The 18,922-nt window shown below is 46.2% G+C and overlaps 1 protein-coding gene across 2 annotated transcripts; it reads left to right on the forward strand.

Annotated features, from left to right (window-relative positions):
- The first annotated feature begins 80 nt into the window (after nt 1-80).
- LOC140207152 (uncharacterized) lies at nt 81-18,922 on the forward strand. Of its 2 annotated transcripts, none has more exons than XM_072275491.1 (3): nt 81-263; nt 7,178-7,328; nt 15,816-18,922. In XM_072275491.1, the coding sequence occupies exon 3, from the start codon at nt 16,224-16,226 to the stop codon at nt 17,355-17,357; it is 1,134 nt and encodes a 377-aa protein (XP_072131592.1). In that variant the 5' UTR covers nt 81-263; nt 7,178-7,328; nt 15,816-16,223; the 3' UTR covers nt 17,358-18,922. The 2 variants fall into 2 exon arrangements, with proteins under 2 accessions (XP_072131592.1, XP_072131591.1); XM_072275490.1 differs by having other exon boundaries at nt 82-263; nt 7,174-7,328.

The raw sequence follows: 18,922 nt of genomic DNA on the forward strand, positions 1-18,922 counted from the left end.
CTGGAGTCTCTGCCCCCCACAGGTCACGTGATCCCGTTCGCCCCTCCCATTTAACCGCAGACGGGCAGCAGCTGCGCGTCTGTTCCCGAGGCCCCGCCCTCCGGATGACGCAACAATCACTCCGCGCATGCTCACAGTCTCCAGATGGACGGTGTTTGCCTTTCAGCTCAGCGCTGAAGTGATTCGTCTGCGGGATCGGCAAAGGATTATCGCCTCCTGGATCGGGGCCCCGGGGTTCGGGATCATTGTCTGCGGGCCCATCGGTGAGTATTGAGACCGATCCCGAGCGGGGAGATCTGATGTTGACAGTGAGGCCCGAACTCATTTGTTTTACAACTATCTGGGCTCGTCAGGAATGTGTCGACTTCACTTAACCTGCATTGAACGATCCAAACCGGGAGCCCAGGCTATCTATTTCCGCAGAATTGTAATGGGTGTCCCGCCAACTGGTCACGTGAGGCTGCTCACCGCAGATCTGCCCCGCCCTCCGCTTTGTGACGCAGGATCACGTGGTGTGTAAACAAAGTCCCCGGATGGGTTATGATGCTTCCTCCGTGTTGTGTTGGGGGAATCTGATGTTGGCCACTGAGTCCCGTTAACTTCCCCCAAGTCGCCTCTCTTCCTCAGGCTCCTCACATTTGTCCTTTGAGTTTATGGCTGTTGTGTTTTCTCCCGGACTGGGGTGGGTGAGAAAGGAGAGCGACCCAGGTTATGGGGATCTTTGATTTCACTGTCTGCTTTACAGAGGGACTGGGAAGTCTAGGGGGGAGAATGATTTCTGTGATGTGCTGATCTGTAACCAAAGGTCCCTGCCATTCCTCGCAGTTATAGAACATAGAATAGTACAGCACAGTACAGGCCCTTCGGCCCACAATGTTCTGCCGACCCTCAAACCCTGCCTCCCATATAAGCCCCCACCATAAATTCCTCCATATACCTGTCTAATAGACTCTTAAACTTCACTAGTGTATCTGCCTCCACCACTGACTCAGGCAATGCATTCCACACACCAAGCACTGTTTGAGTAAAACACCTTCCTCTAATATACCCCTTGAACTTCCCACCCCTTACCTTAAAGCCATGTCCCGTTGTATTGGGCAGTGGCGCCCTGCGGAAGAAGCACTGGCTATCCACTCTGTCTATTCCTCGTATTATCTTGTACACTTCTATCAAGTCTCCTCTCATCCTCCTTCTCTCCAAAGAGTAAAGCCCTAGCTCCCTTAATCTCTGATCATAATGCATACTATCTAAACCAGGCAGCATCCTGGTAAATCTCCTCTGTACCCTTTCCAATGCTTCCACATCCTTCCCATAGTGAGGTGACCGGAACTGGACACAGTACTCCAAGTGTGGCCTAACCAGAGTTTTATAGAGCTGCATCATTACATCGCGACTCTTAAACTCTATCCCTTGACTTATGAAAGCTAACACCCCATAAGTTTTCTTAACTACCCTATCCACCTGTGAGGCAACTTTCAGGGATCTGTGGGCATGCACCCCGAGATCTCTCTGCTCCTCCACATGACCAAGTATCCTGCCTTTTACTTTGTACTCTGCCTTGGAGTTTGTCCTTCCAAAGTGTACCACCTCACACTTCTCCGGGTTGAACTCCATCTGCCACTTCTCAGCCCACTTCTGCATCCTATCAATGTCTCTCTGCAATCTTTGACAATCCTCTACACTATCTACAACACCACCAACCTTTGTGTCATCTGCAAACTTGCCAACCCACCCTTCGATCCCCACATCCAGGTCATTAATAAAAATCATGAAAAGTAGAGGTCCCAGAACAGATCCTTGTGGGACACCACTAGTCACAATCCTCCAATCTGAGTGAGTGGGCCAGTGAAGGAGTGGAGCTTTGAGGCTTTGACTTGAGAGGCTTCAACGAGAAGAGGCAGGGGATGAGCTAGCTCGCAGTTCATCTTTACAATGTCTCCTGAGACAGTGATGTGCCTCTCATGTGAGATGTGGCAGTCATAGGGGAACTCCTCTCTCCCGCAGAGTCACATCTGCCAGAATTGCATACGGCTGGGCGATCTGGAAGACCATGTAAGGAATCTGGAGCAGCAGCTGGATGACCTTCGACTCATAAGGGAGAATGAGGCAGTCATAGATGAGAGCTACAGGGAGGTAGTCACACCTAGGCTGTCAGAAGCAGGTCGTTGGGTGACAGTCAGAGGGGGGAAAGCGAAGGTGAGCAGACAGGTAGTGCAGAGCACCCCTGTAGCCATTCCCCTGAATAATAAGTTTACTGTCCTGGATACTGTTGGCGGGGATGACCGACCAGGTGTGAGCCACGGTGGCAGGGCCTCCGGCACTGAGTCTGACCCTGTGGTGCAGAAGGGTGGGACGGAGAAGAGGAGAGCTGTCGTCATTGGAGACTCTTAGTCAGGGGAGCAGACAGGAGATTTTGTGGACGTGAGAGGGACACCCACATGGTTTGTTGCCTCCCGGGTGCCAGGGTCCGGGATGTCTCTGACCGGGTGCACAACATCCTGGTACGAGAGGGAAAGCGACCAGAAGACGTGATACATGTTGGGACCAACGGCATAGGCAGGAAGAGGGATGAGGTCCTGAAGTGTGAGTTTCGGGAACTAGGCAGAAGGCTGAAGAACAGGACCTCAAGGGTGGTGTTCTCAGGATTGCTGCCAGTGCTACGTGACAGAGATGGTAAGAATTGGAGGAGATGGCAGTTGAATGTGTGGCTGAGGAGTTGGTGCAGGGAGCAGGGTTTTGGATTTTTAGATCATTGGGATCTCTTCTGAGGCAGGTGGGACCTGTACAGATTGAATGGGTTACACCTGAACTCGAGGGGGAGCAATATCCTTGCAGGTAGGTTTGCTAGCATGGTTCGGGAGGGTTTAAACTAATTTGCCAGGGGGATGGGACCCAGAGCGATAGAGCAGTGAAAGAAGTGCATGGAGTAAAGCCAGATCTAACATACAGAGTGGCTTTGAGGGAAGAGAAGCAGAATAAATGGTGTAAAGACAGTAAGGTAGAAGGGCTGAAATGTGTGTACCTCAATGCAAGAAGCATCAGGAACAAAGGTGATGAACTGAGAGCTTGGATACATACATGGAATTATGATGTAGTGGCCATTACAGAGACTTGGCTGGCACCAGGGCAGGAATGGATTCTCAATATTCCTGGATTTCAGTGCTTTAAAAGGGATACAGAGGACGGAAAAAGGGGAGGAAGGGTGGCATCACTGGTCAAGGATACTATTACAGCTACAGAAAGGGTGGGTAATGTAGCAGGATCCTCTTTTCAGTCAATATGGGTGGAAGTCAGGAACAGGAAGGGAGCAGTTACTCTATTGGGGGTATTCTGTAGGCCCCCTGGTAGCAGCAGAGATATAGAAGAACAGATTGGGAGGCAGATTTTGGAAAGGTGCAAAAATAACAGGGTTGTTATCATGGGTGACTTTAACTTCCCTAATATTGATTGGCACCTGATTAGTTCCAAGGGTTCAGATGGGGCAGAGTTTGTTAAGTGTGTCCAGGATGGATTCCTGTCACAGTATGTGGACAGGCTGACTGGGGGAATGCCATACTAGATCTAGTACTAGGTAATGAACCGGGTCAGGACACAGATCTCTCAGTGGGTGAGCATCTGGGGGATAGTGACCACCGCTCCCTGACCTTTAGCATTATCATAGAAAAGGATAGAATCAGAGAGGACTGGAAAATTTTTAAATTGGGGAAAGGCAAATTATGAGGCTATAAGGCTAGAACTTGCAGGTGTGAATTGGGATGATGCTTTTGCAGGGAATTGTACTCTGGACATGTGGTCGATGTTTAGAGATCTCTTGCGGGATGTTAGGGATATATTTGTCCCGGTGACGAAGATAAAGAATGGTAGGGTGAAGGAACCATGGGTGACAAGTGAGGTGGAAAATCTAGTCAGGTGGAAGAAGGCAGCATACATGAGGTTTAGGAAGCAAGGATCAGATGGGTCTATTGAGGAATATAGGGAAGCAAGAAAGGAGCTTAAGAAGGGGCTGAGAAGAGCAAGAAGGGGGCATGAGAAGGCCTTGGTGAGTAAAGGAAAACCCCAAGGCATTCTTCAATTATGTGAAGAAAAAAAGGATGACAGAAGTGAAGGTAGGACTGATTAGAGATAAAGGTGGGAAGATGTGCCTGGAGGCTGTGGAAGTGAGCGAGGTCTTCAATGAAAACTTCTCTTCGGTATTCACCAATGAGAGGGAACTTGATGGTGAGGACAATATGAGCGAGCTTGATGTTCTGGAGCATGTTGATATTAAGGGAGAGGTGGTGTTGGAGTTGCTAAAATACATTAGGACAGATAAGTCCCCGGGGCCTGACGGATAAATCCCCAGGCTGCTCCACGAGGCGAGAGAAGAGATTTCTGAGCCTCTGGCTAGAATCTTGATGTCCTCGTTGTCCACAGGAATGGTACCGGAGGACTGGAGGGAGGCAAATGTTGTCCCCTTCTTCAAAAAATGTAGTAGGGATAGTCCGGGTAATTATAGACCAGTGAGCCTTACGTCTGTGTGGGAAAGCTGTTGGAAAAGATTCTTAGAGATAGGATCTATAGGCATTTAGAGAATCATGGTCTGATAAAGGACAGTCAGCATGGCTTTGGGAAGGGCAGACCATGTCTAACAAGCCTGATAGAGTTCTTTGAGGAGGTGACCAGGCATATAGAAGAGGGTAGTGCAGTGGATGTGATCTATGGATTTTAGTAAGGCATTTGACAAGGTTCCACACGGTAGGCTTATTCACAAAGTTGGAAGGCATGGGATCCAGTGAAGTTTGGCCAGGTGGATTCAGAATTGGCTTGCCTGCAGAAGGCAGAGGGTGGTGGTGGAGAGAGTGGAAAATGACTGCCCAATCAGCTGCTTTCTGCTGAGTCTGAGCTATTCAAATCTTGATTGTCTAATCAATGGCTTTCTGCTGATCTATTCAAATCTTGATTGACTTGATTGCACAGACCAACTGCCAAAACTGCCAGAATCTCTCGAGTCAAAGCCTCAAAGCTCCACTCCTTCACTGGCCCACTCACTCACGGGCCACTTTCCAGGCAGAGTAGTTACCATCCAAAGGCATAAAGTATCTGGATCAGAAACTTTCTGTGGTGTGTTGATAAAAATTTGGTGAGGGTCAAGGTATATATGGCACAGTTCTTGTTGTTTGTTCTAACTTTGTCGTTTTAGAATCTTTTATACAGTAGTATGTACTATTAATTCAATATCTGTGTATTGCTGGAGGACCATCAGTGATTGCCCTTGATCCCTTATCCCACCTGGTTCCATCTGCTCATCCCTGCTCATCTTGGTCAACCTCGGTCCAGTCTCCTAATTTCCCCCCCCTCCACCCCCAGTTTCAGTGATATACGTCAATCATCTAGATCAACCTCGTTCCGCCCTGTATCTCACCACCTCAATGTTATATATCAGCAATCTTTCTTCTAACCTTTGTCTTCATTGTGAAGTGTTCATTTGCATCTTTGGCCTTGCTGAGTTATTTCCAGAATCAGTTTTTGTTAGCTGGAATGCCAGAGGGTCATCAGGTACCAGTTCTGTTGTGCATTGGTGTGGAGGAGCTAGTTATTGAACTGTGACTGGCTGACACACTGCAGCATTTTACTGGCAGCAAAGAGTACTGGGAGAGTTGATGCTTGGGCTATAATCCTGTGATCTACATTCCAGGCACATGGAACTGTCAGTGTTTTGGCTTTGACTTTGGTTAGTGCTTCTACAGATGGGGCTGGATGGTCGTCCTTCTGCAATGAAGCAGAAGTTTTGAGCAGCTGGACATTGGTTGTGGGGAAATCCCGGACTGCACTACCCAGTCTGAGATGCGGGGACGATGTGTGAGACTCTCAGGGTCGGTGAGTGGCAGGTTCAGCTGTGTGACTTTGTGAGGTTGGGTCCTGGGATATCACAGTTTTTGATCCAGATAAAATGGACCCGGGGATCGAGCTGCTTGGGCTCATGAGGTGTTGAGCGAGTATTTCTGGTCTTGGATCAGATGTTTGTTTCTGGAGTTCTTTTGGAAGCAATGACTGCTAACCTGAGGAGAAGATGAGTTCCCATTCCATCCACACAAGGAGAGGCTATGAGTAAATGGGCTGTTCCGTGTTTGGAAATCCCCTCTCCCCCTCACTGTCACCTATCTGTCACTCGGTGGAAATCAGACAGAATCTCAAGTTTCTGGAGATCTGCACTAAAAACTGAAAATGTTTGAAGTCATCCTGATGAAACATTATTAACCTGAATTGTAAAGTTTATTCCTCTCCTCGCAGCTGTTCCTTACCTGCTGAGCATTTCTGGTAACTCCAGTTTATTTTTATTACATTCACCCTGGAATGGTTTATATTTCCTGAAATGGACCTGTTTTAATCTGGAAATGGAAATAGCTCATTTTATGATAGTAGAACAGTAAAGAAAGCACAACTTTTCCCTGTAAATTATCCCGGTAAAAAATCGTCCATTATTCCTGGAAATGTGTTTGCATAGTTGTTGCAAACAGGGTTTACAAGAATAATCTCAGGAATTATCGGCGTTATATATGAGGAGCATTTGATGGTTCTGGAGCTGTGCTCAATGGAGTTCAGAGGGACGGTAGGGGTGTGGTGGAGGGATGTACGGTTAAGTAAACCTACTGAATGCTGAAAAGCCTGGATACAGTGGACATGGAGAGGATGTTTCCATTAGACAGAGAGTCTGATCTGACAGCACAGTCTCAGAATAAAGATGCTTCCCTTTAAAACTGAGATGAGAAAATTTTTTGGCCTGAAGATATCTGATCTGTGGAATTTGTTGCCGCAGATGTTGGTTGAGGCTGCCACTTGAGTATATTTATAACAGAGATTAATGTATTCATGATTGCTAAGTAGTTTCAGAGTTCCAGGAGGAAGGCAGGAATATGGTGTTGGAATAAAAATCAGCCATGGTTGAGTGGTGAGGCAGATCGAATTACCTAATTCTGTTCCTGTGTCTTATGTCTGACAATGTCTGAATGATAGCTCCTTCTTATCCCATATCGTTTTGTGATGTGTGAGGGACAATAAAAGATTGTTCACTGTGATCATTATATCTGCCTTCAACGATTAAATTTCAGCGAGTTTTGTTCTTAGTAACATTAAGCAGAAATTCTTGGTTCTCCTTTTTATTGTTAATGTGCTTCATTATCTTTCATGTTAAAGTTAGACCTGCGGTGAGAGATTTATTGGAAGAAAAACCCACAACTGGAAGCAAACCACGACTGAAGATGAGGGAACAGCAACAAGTGAACCAGCCCGAGGATTGAGAGCATCAACTGGAGAGAACCCATCTGACTTGGAGAATCCGAGAAAGTTTGGTGAGTCTCATTTACTCAAACACTGCACCTTGAGACATTACATATCTGTACAAAGGAAGGTAGGAAATAGTTGGAGTGAGACTGAAGAATCAGCTATGCCTCTGTCAGACCCAGTTGCAATCACTCCAGGTCCGACAGCCCAGCCCTTTAAAACCACTCCCATTCTGTGGAAGTCAAATCCGGATAAAGTCACTCAGAGACCGTATAAGTACAAACTCTTTATTCCAAGCACCTGGGGCTTACTCAGTTAGTCACTCAAACAGCAACTGTCTATGACTGTTCCCGCCCAATCCACTAACTGACTAACAATTCCCCTTACACCACAGATATATCTGTCCAGATACCCCCCACACAAGACAGGCTGGAGCCAAAGTTATTTACTACACGACAGACCCTAAAGACAAATTACAAATTGTCATAATGGCTTACACACACAGAACAGACTGAAGCTGTCCTATCTCTACGCATGAGTGCACAGGGAGATAAGCATCCTGAAACCCCAGCTAGCTACCCTCAAGAAGAAATATGGCTCAGCATGGCTTAGCACATCTGTTGATCATCAGCAGTTTCTTTCAGAAAAACAGGCTGCTATTGTTTAACGAAGTGTTAACCCTTTTACATACTTTATCATTCCCTCCTTTTGATCATTACATGATCAACAAAGCAGTAATTCTTTTACAGAGAAGGCAACCGAGTACAGCATTGACTTATCAGTGGGTAAAAACAGCAGACATCAGTAATGATAACAATGATATGTACAACTATTAGGCCATAATGCAATATCTCACCCCACATATTACGGAACAGACCTTTGAAGACCACCATTTTGACCCTTCGGTGAACTCCTGTAAATCCTGCCCTACTTTCTTGATGCTGTCAATCTCCTTGGCAGTGTGCTGGGAGAGGGATGTAATGTTAGTAGAGTCATCAGGGATATAGGTGCAGCATTCTGTGTCAATAATAGCACAGGTTCCCCCTTTCTCAGCCAGGATAAAATCTAAAGCCATACAATTCTGTAGGACTGTTTGCCAGATTGCAATCATTTCAGTGGATATTTCCGTTACTTGGGCCTGTGTTTCTGTCAGGGCCCCTGGAGTATTGTGGCCAGCTCCTCAAGTGCTGTAGCCAAATTGATTATCTCTCCTGAATTCCTGGCCAGTCCATAGGAGAGAAAAGCGATCATCCAAAATCACTCAGTCTCAGTTATTCCTCTCCGCTGCTGGGCACCTGCAAGTATGGCCAGGATGCATGTTTCCCAGTACAGGAAGTTCCGTTTGGTGGGGGCCTGAGATACCGTCCCTCAAAACACTGACAGCCACAGTCATCTCTGACTGGACCACAGTTCCTCACTTCACTTCCCCGGGTGTTATTTGAGAAAGCCCAGGCTGAGAGTTCCTCACTCTGGTTGAGTGGGATTACTGACATTGGAATCATAGTTTTACCATGCTGGGGAATTTCGGCACAAACCCAGCAGGTCCCTAGTTCTACCTGTTTGGCATAGGTGTGACAGAGAGACAGAAAGGTGTTAACATGGGGGCCCCTGGACGCTGGGGTGAGCCTTCTCAAAGACATAAACACGAACACCACTATCAGCCAATACATTTTCCTTTAGTCCGAGAGAATCCTTCTACTCAGTTCCTTCAGTAACACGTTTGTAGTCTGTTCGATGTATCCACCGAGATTGCTCCTTCAGTTTCACAGCCATGGGAGTGGTCAGTAACACCTGACATGGTCCTCTCCACTGAGGTCCGAGTTTCCCTCGATCCCAGTTCTTGATTAGGACAAAATTCCCAGTTTCTATGGTGGGATATTCACTCCTCTCTGTGGGATAGTTCTCTTCCTTGTAAGCCTGCCGTACCTGCGAATGTAATGCTTGGAGAATTTTGGTTAGTTGGCATATATATTTCCCCATTACTAATGGGGTGGCTAGAGGAAGTCAGGAGTCTCCATGTTCCCAGAGAGCCCCGTAGTCATGTACAACTCCAAATGCATAACGGGAGTCTGTGTAAATGATTGCACTTTTGTCTGTTGCTAGGATACAGGCACGAGTCGGAGCAAACAGCTCAGCCTTCTGGGTGGAGACAGCTGCTTCAAAAGAGGCTTGCTCAACCTTTTCACTGTCCATCACTATTGCATAGCCAGAATATCCTGCTGGATCCACAAAGGAGCTTGCATCCTCATAAAATATTGCCTCGGGATTGAGGGGGTATTGCGGAGTGGGTGGGAGAGCCTGTCCTTCTTTCACGGTGATCCGTTCTCCCTCGGTGCCGGAGGCTTGTTTCATCAAGGTGTAGACAAGGAACACTAGGCTCTTTGGCTTGAACCCAGGGCAAACCCTAATGGTGGTATGGGGAACCACCAGTCCTGTCTGTCGCCAAAGGAAATCCAGAACTTGGGCCAGTAATGCACTGCCCTCTCTTCCTTTAACCTCTCCAATAACCGTGACTGGGAATTCCTGTCCCTCGAAGGTTGCATAATATTGGCTTTCCTCAGTTGAGCACCCGTAGGCTCATAGCACAGAGTCACATGGGGATCAACCACTGGCAGAGGGGCTTGAAACGAAGTGGAGTCCAAATTAAGTGCCCACCACTAGGGGGGTCGGTAACTGGGGAAGCTGTCAGTTATTCATTAGTCCCAGGGTGATATGCATAGAATATCCGTGCATAGAATCTCAACTTCCAACGGACAGAGCAAGTCTCTCCCTGCAAGATTACATCCCAACTGGTGCTGAGTGTGAATGAAACATCACACTGGTTCCCCTGGAAATCCACCTGCAGTGGCTGGGTACGTGAATACGTATGTTCCGTGCCTTCGAACCCAGACAGAGTGATTGTAGTGTCTGATAGCTGGAATCCCTTTTCGATACCATTTCCTGATTGAGAGTGGTTGTGGTTGCCCCCATATCAATCATAAACGAAATTGGAATTCCGGCAACTTGCATTATCACATTGGGCTGTTCCTGAGGGGTGGTAATCACGGTAGGAAGCATCCTTGCTTGTCAATTGCTAAACGGGTTGTTGTCTCCACCTGTCCCTTGGTAGGTTTTTGTTCCCATTTCTGATCCCCAGATATAGCCCACTCGCGTCCTTCTTCCTGCTGAACATATTCACCTTTAATATTAGTTCCCTTCGGGTTTGACCGGGATTCAAAAGCCAGGTCCCAATAATATGTCAAAGCTCATTGCATTCAATTTTGGTCATTGTCAGGCCAATCCATATGATTTGTTTCAATCATGTTGGCTAACTTAGTTGGTAAGCATTGGAGCAGTAAAGCATTAAACTGGGGGGGACAGGTTCCCATCATTAAAGGCTTGGTGTCCTGTGAAGGTGCCTTAGCAGGCCACAAATTGCTCCCAATAGTCTGGTCCCAATTTCCCCAGGCTGAGGTTTGAATTCTTGTACTTTAGTGTTGTTTACGAGTTGCTAGAGAGCCCTGTCCAAGACCTGAATAATCTGGTCTGTCTGTTCATTCTCATTATGGTTTCCTGCCTCTAACTCCTGATAGATTTGGTATCTCAATTCTGCCTTCCATTTCCACCCCTCATCAGCTGACAGAATCATGCAGCAGAGACCGAATAAATTTGGCGGGTTCGCATTATACATCTGTATAGTACTGCGGACATACTGAGCAAACTGTGCTGGTTTTTCTTTTCTATCTGGGGCCTGATTCATGATCATTATCATTTCCTGAGGCTTCCAGGGTGCAGACAGAGGAATCACTGAGGGCTGTCCCTCCTCCTGCTCGTGGATCGGGCATCATTCGGGTCGGCAATTGTCTTTGTGGAGCCATTAACTCTGGGGTTTTATTGGATTCTTCCCTCCCTGTCATGGAGTAATCCTCAGTATTCCCTTTCTGGATCTCAGGGTATCGAGAGCCTCCCCTTCCCTGCCGCCGCTGTCTTACCCGAGCAGCCACTGTACCTGAGTACTGGGAGGACTGGGGTTCAGGGGCACTGGGTATACTCCAGGGGGTATGGATCGGTATGCCAGACATGGGTTCGGGATCCCTTGTTTCCCTATCAGTTAGAACTTTAGACTGACGTTCCTGCCCTTCCCTCCTATGTAGGCTGGCCTTGGTTTGCTTACGTTGTTTTTCCTGCTCTCGTTTTCAGCGCCCATCCACCCATTCACACTCCGGTTTTAGCATCTCCCAACTTTTGGCGTTCCTTCTGCAGTACATACCTCTATCCCTTTGTCACATGCATTATTCCTCCAACTTGCTAAAAATAGACACTTCACATCTGCCTTTTCCTTCCATTCCCATTTCAACAATTTCCTCTTCTTTCCACAATTCTTTTTCCATACCAAATTTACTACTTTTTCTCATGAGGTGATATCCCACCACAGTCTGCTTGGCACTCCCAATATTGGGATCCTGTTTGTCAGAACAAATGTTAAAGTTGAATCTGAATAAAACTTGGGAGACCAGCTTCTTATCATCACCACAGTTTATTGCACATTCTCCTGCTGGAGTTTGAGACTCAGTTGTCAAAAGTAAGCACTGCCACCAACTGACAAGTGGAATAACTTAGTCAGGTTACAGCCATATATTTATACATAGTAAGCCCCATACATTACTATTGGTATATGTTATTTCAACTGATACAGCCACCATGTCTGTTGGTGCAAAACTTAATTAATTAGATAAGAGAGTTCACTAAATCAAGGTTTTAGTTACAGATGGATGTACTATCCAGTCCTTGTCAGTTGTTCCCTTTTCAAGGCCCTGACTTAATTACAGACAGATGTTCATTCCTGTCCTTATCAGTGAGACCTCCTCCCTTTACTCAAATGACGGTACAATGTATAATGTTATCAACTAACGAAGGTACAATGTATAATGTTATTAGCTCTCAGTCTGTCTCTCTGCAAGCTGCAGAGAACTAGTAATGAGCCTGTCTTAACGAACCACTGAAGACAGAGTTTACTTCAGTTTAAAAATTCCTATTCAGTCCCAATTATTCTTTTAGCCAGAGGTTACATAGGTTTGAAATTATGTTTTAATACATCCTCAATTCCTCAGGAGGATTCAGGGAAAATATGTCCGATACAGAAACTAGTGTTACCTGTGTGTATTGTGGCGATACAAAAGTCACTGGACGATTCACAAGTAGGAAGAAATGGAATGATATTTTGAAATCTGACTTTTTAAAGCGTAATTTAGCAAGCAAACCACATATGGACAATGTGCAAAAGCTCTGGTGAGAAAATACTTCATTACCTGTTACAGTCCTGCTACATAGTTTGTGTGAGAGAGCAGATGAACTCGATCATACCCAGAGGAGATCAAAGTTCTTATCGACAGTGATTTGCTAGCTGTATAAAATTCACTGTGCACATTTTGTCACTGGGTTAAAAAATGCACAGTACAGGATTTATGTGCACACTGGTCATTACAAATTAGAGGGGACATTGGTGGGAAGGTGGGGAGACCTCCAGTGTCCCTGATGCCCTCACCTACAAGAAGTGCATCCAGCTGCAGCTTGTAACCCTGTATGTTAAGGAGTTGGAACTTGAAATGGGGAATTCCGGATCATCCAGGAGTTGAAGGGGGTGATAAATATGACAAAAGAGAAGTGAGTTACACCCAAGGTGCAGGACACAGGAAACTGGGTGAGAGTCAGGAAGGGGAATGAGGTTAAATAGTCATCACAGAGTACTCTTGTTGCTATCCCGCAAAACAACAGGTGGGCCACTTCAGAAACTGTTGGAGGGGATTACTGACAGAGGAAAGTCAAAGGGGTGAAATGGGATTTGTTAGTTAGCGGAACAGAACAAGAGGAGACTAATATCCCAGTGGTAAGGTTTGCTCGCGCTAGTGTAGGGGGGAGGGGGTGGTGATGTGGTTAAAATAAGTTTTTGTGGGAATGGGAGCCAGAATGACAGAACAGATAGTGGAGAGGGTGAATTGAATTGACTTTATTACATACATCCTTCATATACACGAGGAGTAGAAATCTTCACGTTGCGTTTCCATTTAAATGAGCAATGTGGAATTTATAGTAATTTATAATAGATAGTTTGTACAAAGAACAGTGAATATAACATAGAAATCAATTAAACAGTGTGATGGCCTGGTGGAAGATGGTGTCCGGGAACCTCTTGGTCCTTTTGCTGTGGTACCGTTTCCTGGATGGTAGAAGTAGGAACAGTTTGTGGTTGTGGTGATTCGGGTCTCCGATGATCCTTCTGGCCCTTTTTTACACACCTGTCTCTGTAAATGTCCTGAATAGTGGGAAGTACACATATGCGGATGCACTAGGCTGTCTGCACCACTCTCTGCAGGTTCCTGCGATTATGGGAAGTACAGTCCCCATACCAGGCAGTAATGCAGCCAGTCAGGATGCTCTCAGTTGTGGCCCCCCAGAAAGTTCTTAGGATTTAGGGCCCAGACCAAAGTTCTTCAACCATCTGAGGTGAAAGAGGTGCTGCTGTGCTTTTTCACAACACAGCCGGTACGTACAGACCATGTGAGATCCTTAGTGATGTTTATGCTAAGGAACTTAAAGCTGTTCACCCTCCCAACCCCAGATCCATTGGTGTCAATAGGGGTTAGCCTGTCTCCATTCCTCCTGTCGTCCACAATCAGCTCCTTTGTTTTTGTGACCATGAGGGAGAGTTTGTTTTCTTGACACCAGTCAGACGTTGTTCAGACCTCAGATAGAGTCAGCAATCAAATGGCTGAGCATGGTGTGATGAATGTGCTGAGCTGTGTATATCACAATGCAAGAAGCATCGTAGGAAAGCCAGATGAGCTCAGAGCAGGGAATTATGATATTGTAGCCATTACTGGGACTTGGTTGCACCCAACAGTCTGAGAGATTTAGAGGAACAAATTTGTAGAGAGATTGCAGACCATGCCAAGAAACGAAGGTTGATTCAGTAAGTGATTTTAACTTTTCATCTATTGACTGGGACTCCCATACTGTAAAAGGGCTAGATGGGGTAGAGTTTGTCAAATGTACCCTTAATCAGTATGTAGAATTCCCGATGTAGAAGTGTGCAATTAGCTGTTAGGAAATGATCCAGGTCTGGTGACAGAAATTAGTGATCATAATGCCATGAAATTCAAAGTAAATTTGGAAAGAGAGAGGTCTGGACCACGGATTGAGATTCTAAATTGGAGAAAGGTCAATTTTGATGGTATCAGAAAGGATCTGACAAGTGTGGTTTGGGACAGGCTGTTTCCTGGCAAAGGAGTACTTGGTAAGTGAGAGGCCTTCAGAAGTGAAATTTTGAGTGTGTAGAGTTTGTATGTGCCTGCCGAAATAAAAGTTGAAAGGTAACTGGTGCAGGGAACCTTGGTTTTCCAGAAATATTGAGGACCTGGGTACTTTGTTCCTCTAAATACCTCAGACTGTTGGGTGCTACCAAGACTCATTAATGACTACAATATCATAATTCCACCCCCTGAGCTCAACTGACTTATTTTTAGTCGTCTTCTGTTGGTTTCTAAAAGCTCCCAAATTGCTCCCAGAAACTACAGCCGTTGCTGCTCCGTTGTCACTCCTATCTTTTCCCTTCCAAACAAGTTTGGCCAGCTTCTTTGTCATGGAAACATGGAGAAGTTCAGTACGGAAACAGGCTATTTGGCCCATCTAGTCAATGCCGAAAAAACATTTAAGCTGTCTAATGCAACTCCCTGCACTGGAACCATTGCCCTCCATACCCCTATCATCCGGGCTCCCATCCAACCTTCTTTTGAAAGGTGAAACTACTGAACTCATATTCACCACTTGTGCTGGCATCTCATTCCACACTCTCATGACCATTTCAGTAAAGAGGTTTTCCAAATGTTTCCGTTTAATTTTCACCTTCCCACTTCCCCATGAATCTGGTTGTCATCCCACCCAACCTCAGTGGAAAAAGCTGCTTGCATTTACCCTATCTATACCCTCATAATTGTGTATACTTCTAACAAATCCTCAAAGCCACGTATAATTTCCTTGTTTATGTTTAGAGCCTTTTTTAGGTGTATAAGATAATGAGGGGCATTGATGGTGTGGATAGCCAGAGTTTTTTTTTTCCCAGGGCTGAAATGGCTAACATGAGGGGGCAGAGTTTTAAGGTGCTTGGAAATAGATACCGAGGGGATGTCAAGGGTAAGTTTTTTACACAGAGAGTGATGGGTTTGTGGAATGCACTGCTGGCTGTTTGTGTGAGAGTGTTTCAGTTTCTGTGGGGCCAGGAACCCATGCAGCTCAGTGGGACCAGGGAATAATACCAATGGAGAGAGTCAAACTGAGCCAGGTCACAGATGGGAGATGGCAGAAATGGCCCATTCTTATACAGACAGGAAGAGCATCACAGAATTTGATGGTCATTCCAGAAACCAGCACTGTACCCAGTTAGAAGATGATATCTTTCTCCAACTTGGGTTGAACTTCACTGTAACAATGTGATGCCAGATAACAGCTTGACAACTCAAGTGATCTCACCAGAAATGTTGTCCTTCACCCAATGATGGATTTTGTAAATGTTTTTACAGGTTAAAAATGACAAGGAATTTGTCTACGGGAACCTCGAACACAACACGCCAGTTTTGCTGTCTCTGTCCAGATATTTAAGAAGTGGAGCAAGGGATTCACCCGATCATCCTTCCTGCTCAGAGTGTGGGGAGGGATTCACTCAATCATCTAACCGACTGGCATATCCGTCATTTTACATAGGGGGGAACCCATTCATCTGCTCAGACAGTGGAAATGGATTCAATCGGTCATCTCAACTAAAGGTACATCAGCAAGTTCACTTTGGGACAAGGCCATTCACCTGTTTTGTGTGTGAGAAGGGATTCAGTTGGTCATCCCACCTGTGGATTCACCAGTCAGTTCACACTGGGCAGAGGCTGGTCATCTGCTGAATTTGTGATGAAGGATTCACTCGGTCATCTCACCTAATGGCTCACCAGCGAGTTCACACTGGAGAGAGGCCATTCACCTGCTCAGACTGTGGGAAAGGATTCACTCGGTCATCTCAACTGAAGGTACATCAGCGAGTTCACACTGGAGAGAGGCCATTCATCTGCTCAGTGTGTGGGAAGGGATTCACTCTGTCATCTTACCTACTGGCACATCAGTCAGTTCACACTGGAGAGAGGCCATTCACCTGCTCAGACTGTGGGAAAGGATTCAGAAAGTCGTCTAATCTGAAAGATCATCAGAGAATTCACACTGGCGAGAGGCCGTTCACCTGCTCAGACTGTGGAAAGGGATTCATTCAGTCATCTAAACTGAAGGAACATCAGAGAGTTCACACTGGAGAGAGGCCCTTTACCTGCTCAGACTGTGGGAAGGGATTCACTTGCTCATCCCAACTGAAGGTACATCAGCGAGTTCACACTGGAGAGAGGCCCTTTACCTGCTCAGTTTGTGGGAAAGGATTCACTCAGTCATCCGGTCTACAAGCACACCGGTCAGGTCACACTGGGGAGAGGCCATTCATCTGCTCAGACTGTGGGAAAGGATTCATTCAGTCATCCCACCTACAAGCACACCGGTCAGTTCACACTAGGGTGTGGCCATTAACCTGCTCAGACTGTGGGAAGGGATTCACTTCATCATCTCAACTTAAGATACATCAGCAAGTTCACACTGGGAAGAGTCCGTTCACCTGCTCAGACTGTGGGAAGGGATTCACTTGCTCCTCCCACCTACAAGCACACCGGTCAGTTCACACTGGGGAGCAGCCATTCACCTGCTCAGACTGCGGGAAGGGATTCACTCGGTCATCTAATCTGAAGGAACATCAGCGAGTTCACACTGGGGAAAGGCCGTTCACCTGCTCAGACTGTGGGAAGGGATTCACTCGGTCATCCCACCTACTGGTACACCAGTCAGTTCACACTGGGGAGAGGCCATTCACCTGCTCAGACTGCGGGAAGGGATTCACTCAGTCATCCGACCTACTGGTACACCAGCGAGTTCACACTGGGGAAAGGCCGTTCACCTGCTCAGTGTGTGGGAAGGGATTCACTCAGTCATCTAACCTTGTGACACACTACCGGGTTCACACTGGGAGAAACTTTCAATGAGCTGCATGCTGGATATTTGTCCATCACCGTTGCTGAATGCAATTTTGAGAGTGACTGTCGATGCTGAACTCTGCAATTATTGCTGCTGCTCACCACACCCAGTTCTGCACCCTGGTCACTGGGCATGGGAGGAGTTTCTTCTGCTGCACATTCACCTTTAATGGAACTGGAGTTTAATATTCTGGATCTGAGACAAATAAATCAGTTCTATTTTAAACTCTGTGTACGGTACTTAGTGAATTTATACCACAAATAGTGTACAGTAGAGATTCAACTCAGGCCGGCTGGACCCTGCCAGTAATTCAGTTCCACAACAGTCCTTTTAAAATCCTCCCCTGTTGTTCCCCTCTCGCTCTCCCTGTGGTGATGGGTTCCAAACAGTCACCACTCTATGGGTGAAGAGGTTTCCCTTGAACTTTCTGGCCACTGAAGAAGTCGAGGAGAAGGGAATCAGCAGTGGGGCGTGGTAACAAATGACAGAGAAGCAACATTTGGAAGCTGACTGACAGGGAAAATCTTTTGCTTGTCCATCTGATGACACAAACAATACCTGTGCACCACTGGTCAAGGAACATGTGTGTGTTGGGAATGGTTTTATCTATTGAGGGAGTTGTTCCTGCTTGTTTATTCTGTAATATTATATCTGGATGGTTATTATGGATTGTCCTATCTGAAATAATGTGTTCATTATCAAATAATTTGTAAGATTTTGACTATAAAACTGGATCAGGCTTGAATTTATGGTGCCTTTATGAATTGATGGAGGGCATTCATGAGTTTGTATTTTAAAGTAAGATTTTGGTGAATTATATTTGCCACTTGATTGTACCTTTGTAAGTAATCAGATTGAGTTAAACTGCTGCAGGATCCCGGAATGTGTTGGATTGTGTCTGGTTTCTCTGCACTTGCTGTCTTGCTTGTTTGTATTTCATGTATTTTCAATTTTTTTCCCTTTTGTTAAACACCTTGTCCTGTATTTCTGCAAGGACCCCCTCTGTTTCTGGGAAGAGGTCTCCAACTCTCAGTCAGGTGCTCGATGCTTCCTTGTCACCATCTCGTCTGCTCAGATCGTTGGGATGTCTCCCATGGGGGGGGGGGGTCATACATTCAACTGGTTAATGTTCTCTTCCATAGTGATGATTTTCCTCCCGCAAACATACCCACAGACTTGGCCCCCACTGCCATCTGTGTCAGAGAATTCCAGATTCACAGCTCTCTGACTAAATAAAATCCTCCTTAACTACTGTAAAAGTTGCTCCTCAGTTTCGAGGCTGCTCCCTCTGTTATGGCTACACCCACCATACAAAAAGTCCTCTCCTCATCCACCCCATCGAGACCTTTCCACATTCGGTGGGTTTCAGTGAGATTTACCCCCCATCATCTGCATTTATTAGACATGTGTCAGTGCAGGAGTACAGGCCCACGGCTGGCAAACGCCCCTCATATCTTAACCCCTTCATTCCCAGAATCATCTTCTTGAACATCCTCTGGACTCTCCAACGACAACACACCTTTTCCGAGATATGGGTCCCAAATACTCTCAGTGCAGCCTAAGTAGTGTCTGG

The sequence above is a fragment of the Mobula birostris genome, chromosome 13 (genome assembly GCF_030028105.1).
Source record: "Mobula birostris isolate sMobBir1 chromosome 13, sMobBir1.hap1, whole genome shotgun sequence".
NCBI lineage: Eukaryota > Metazoa > Chordata > Chondrichthyes > Myliobatiformes > Myliobatidae > Mobula > Mobula birostris.

What these genes read in the sequence shown, in the direction of transcription:
- LOC140207152 (XM_072275491.1), top strand. Translation starts at nt 16,224, where the DNA reads ATGGCTCACCAGCGAGTTCACACTGGAGAGAGGCCATTCACCTGCTCA.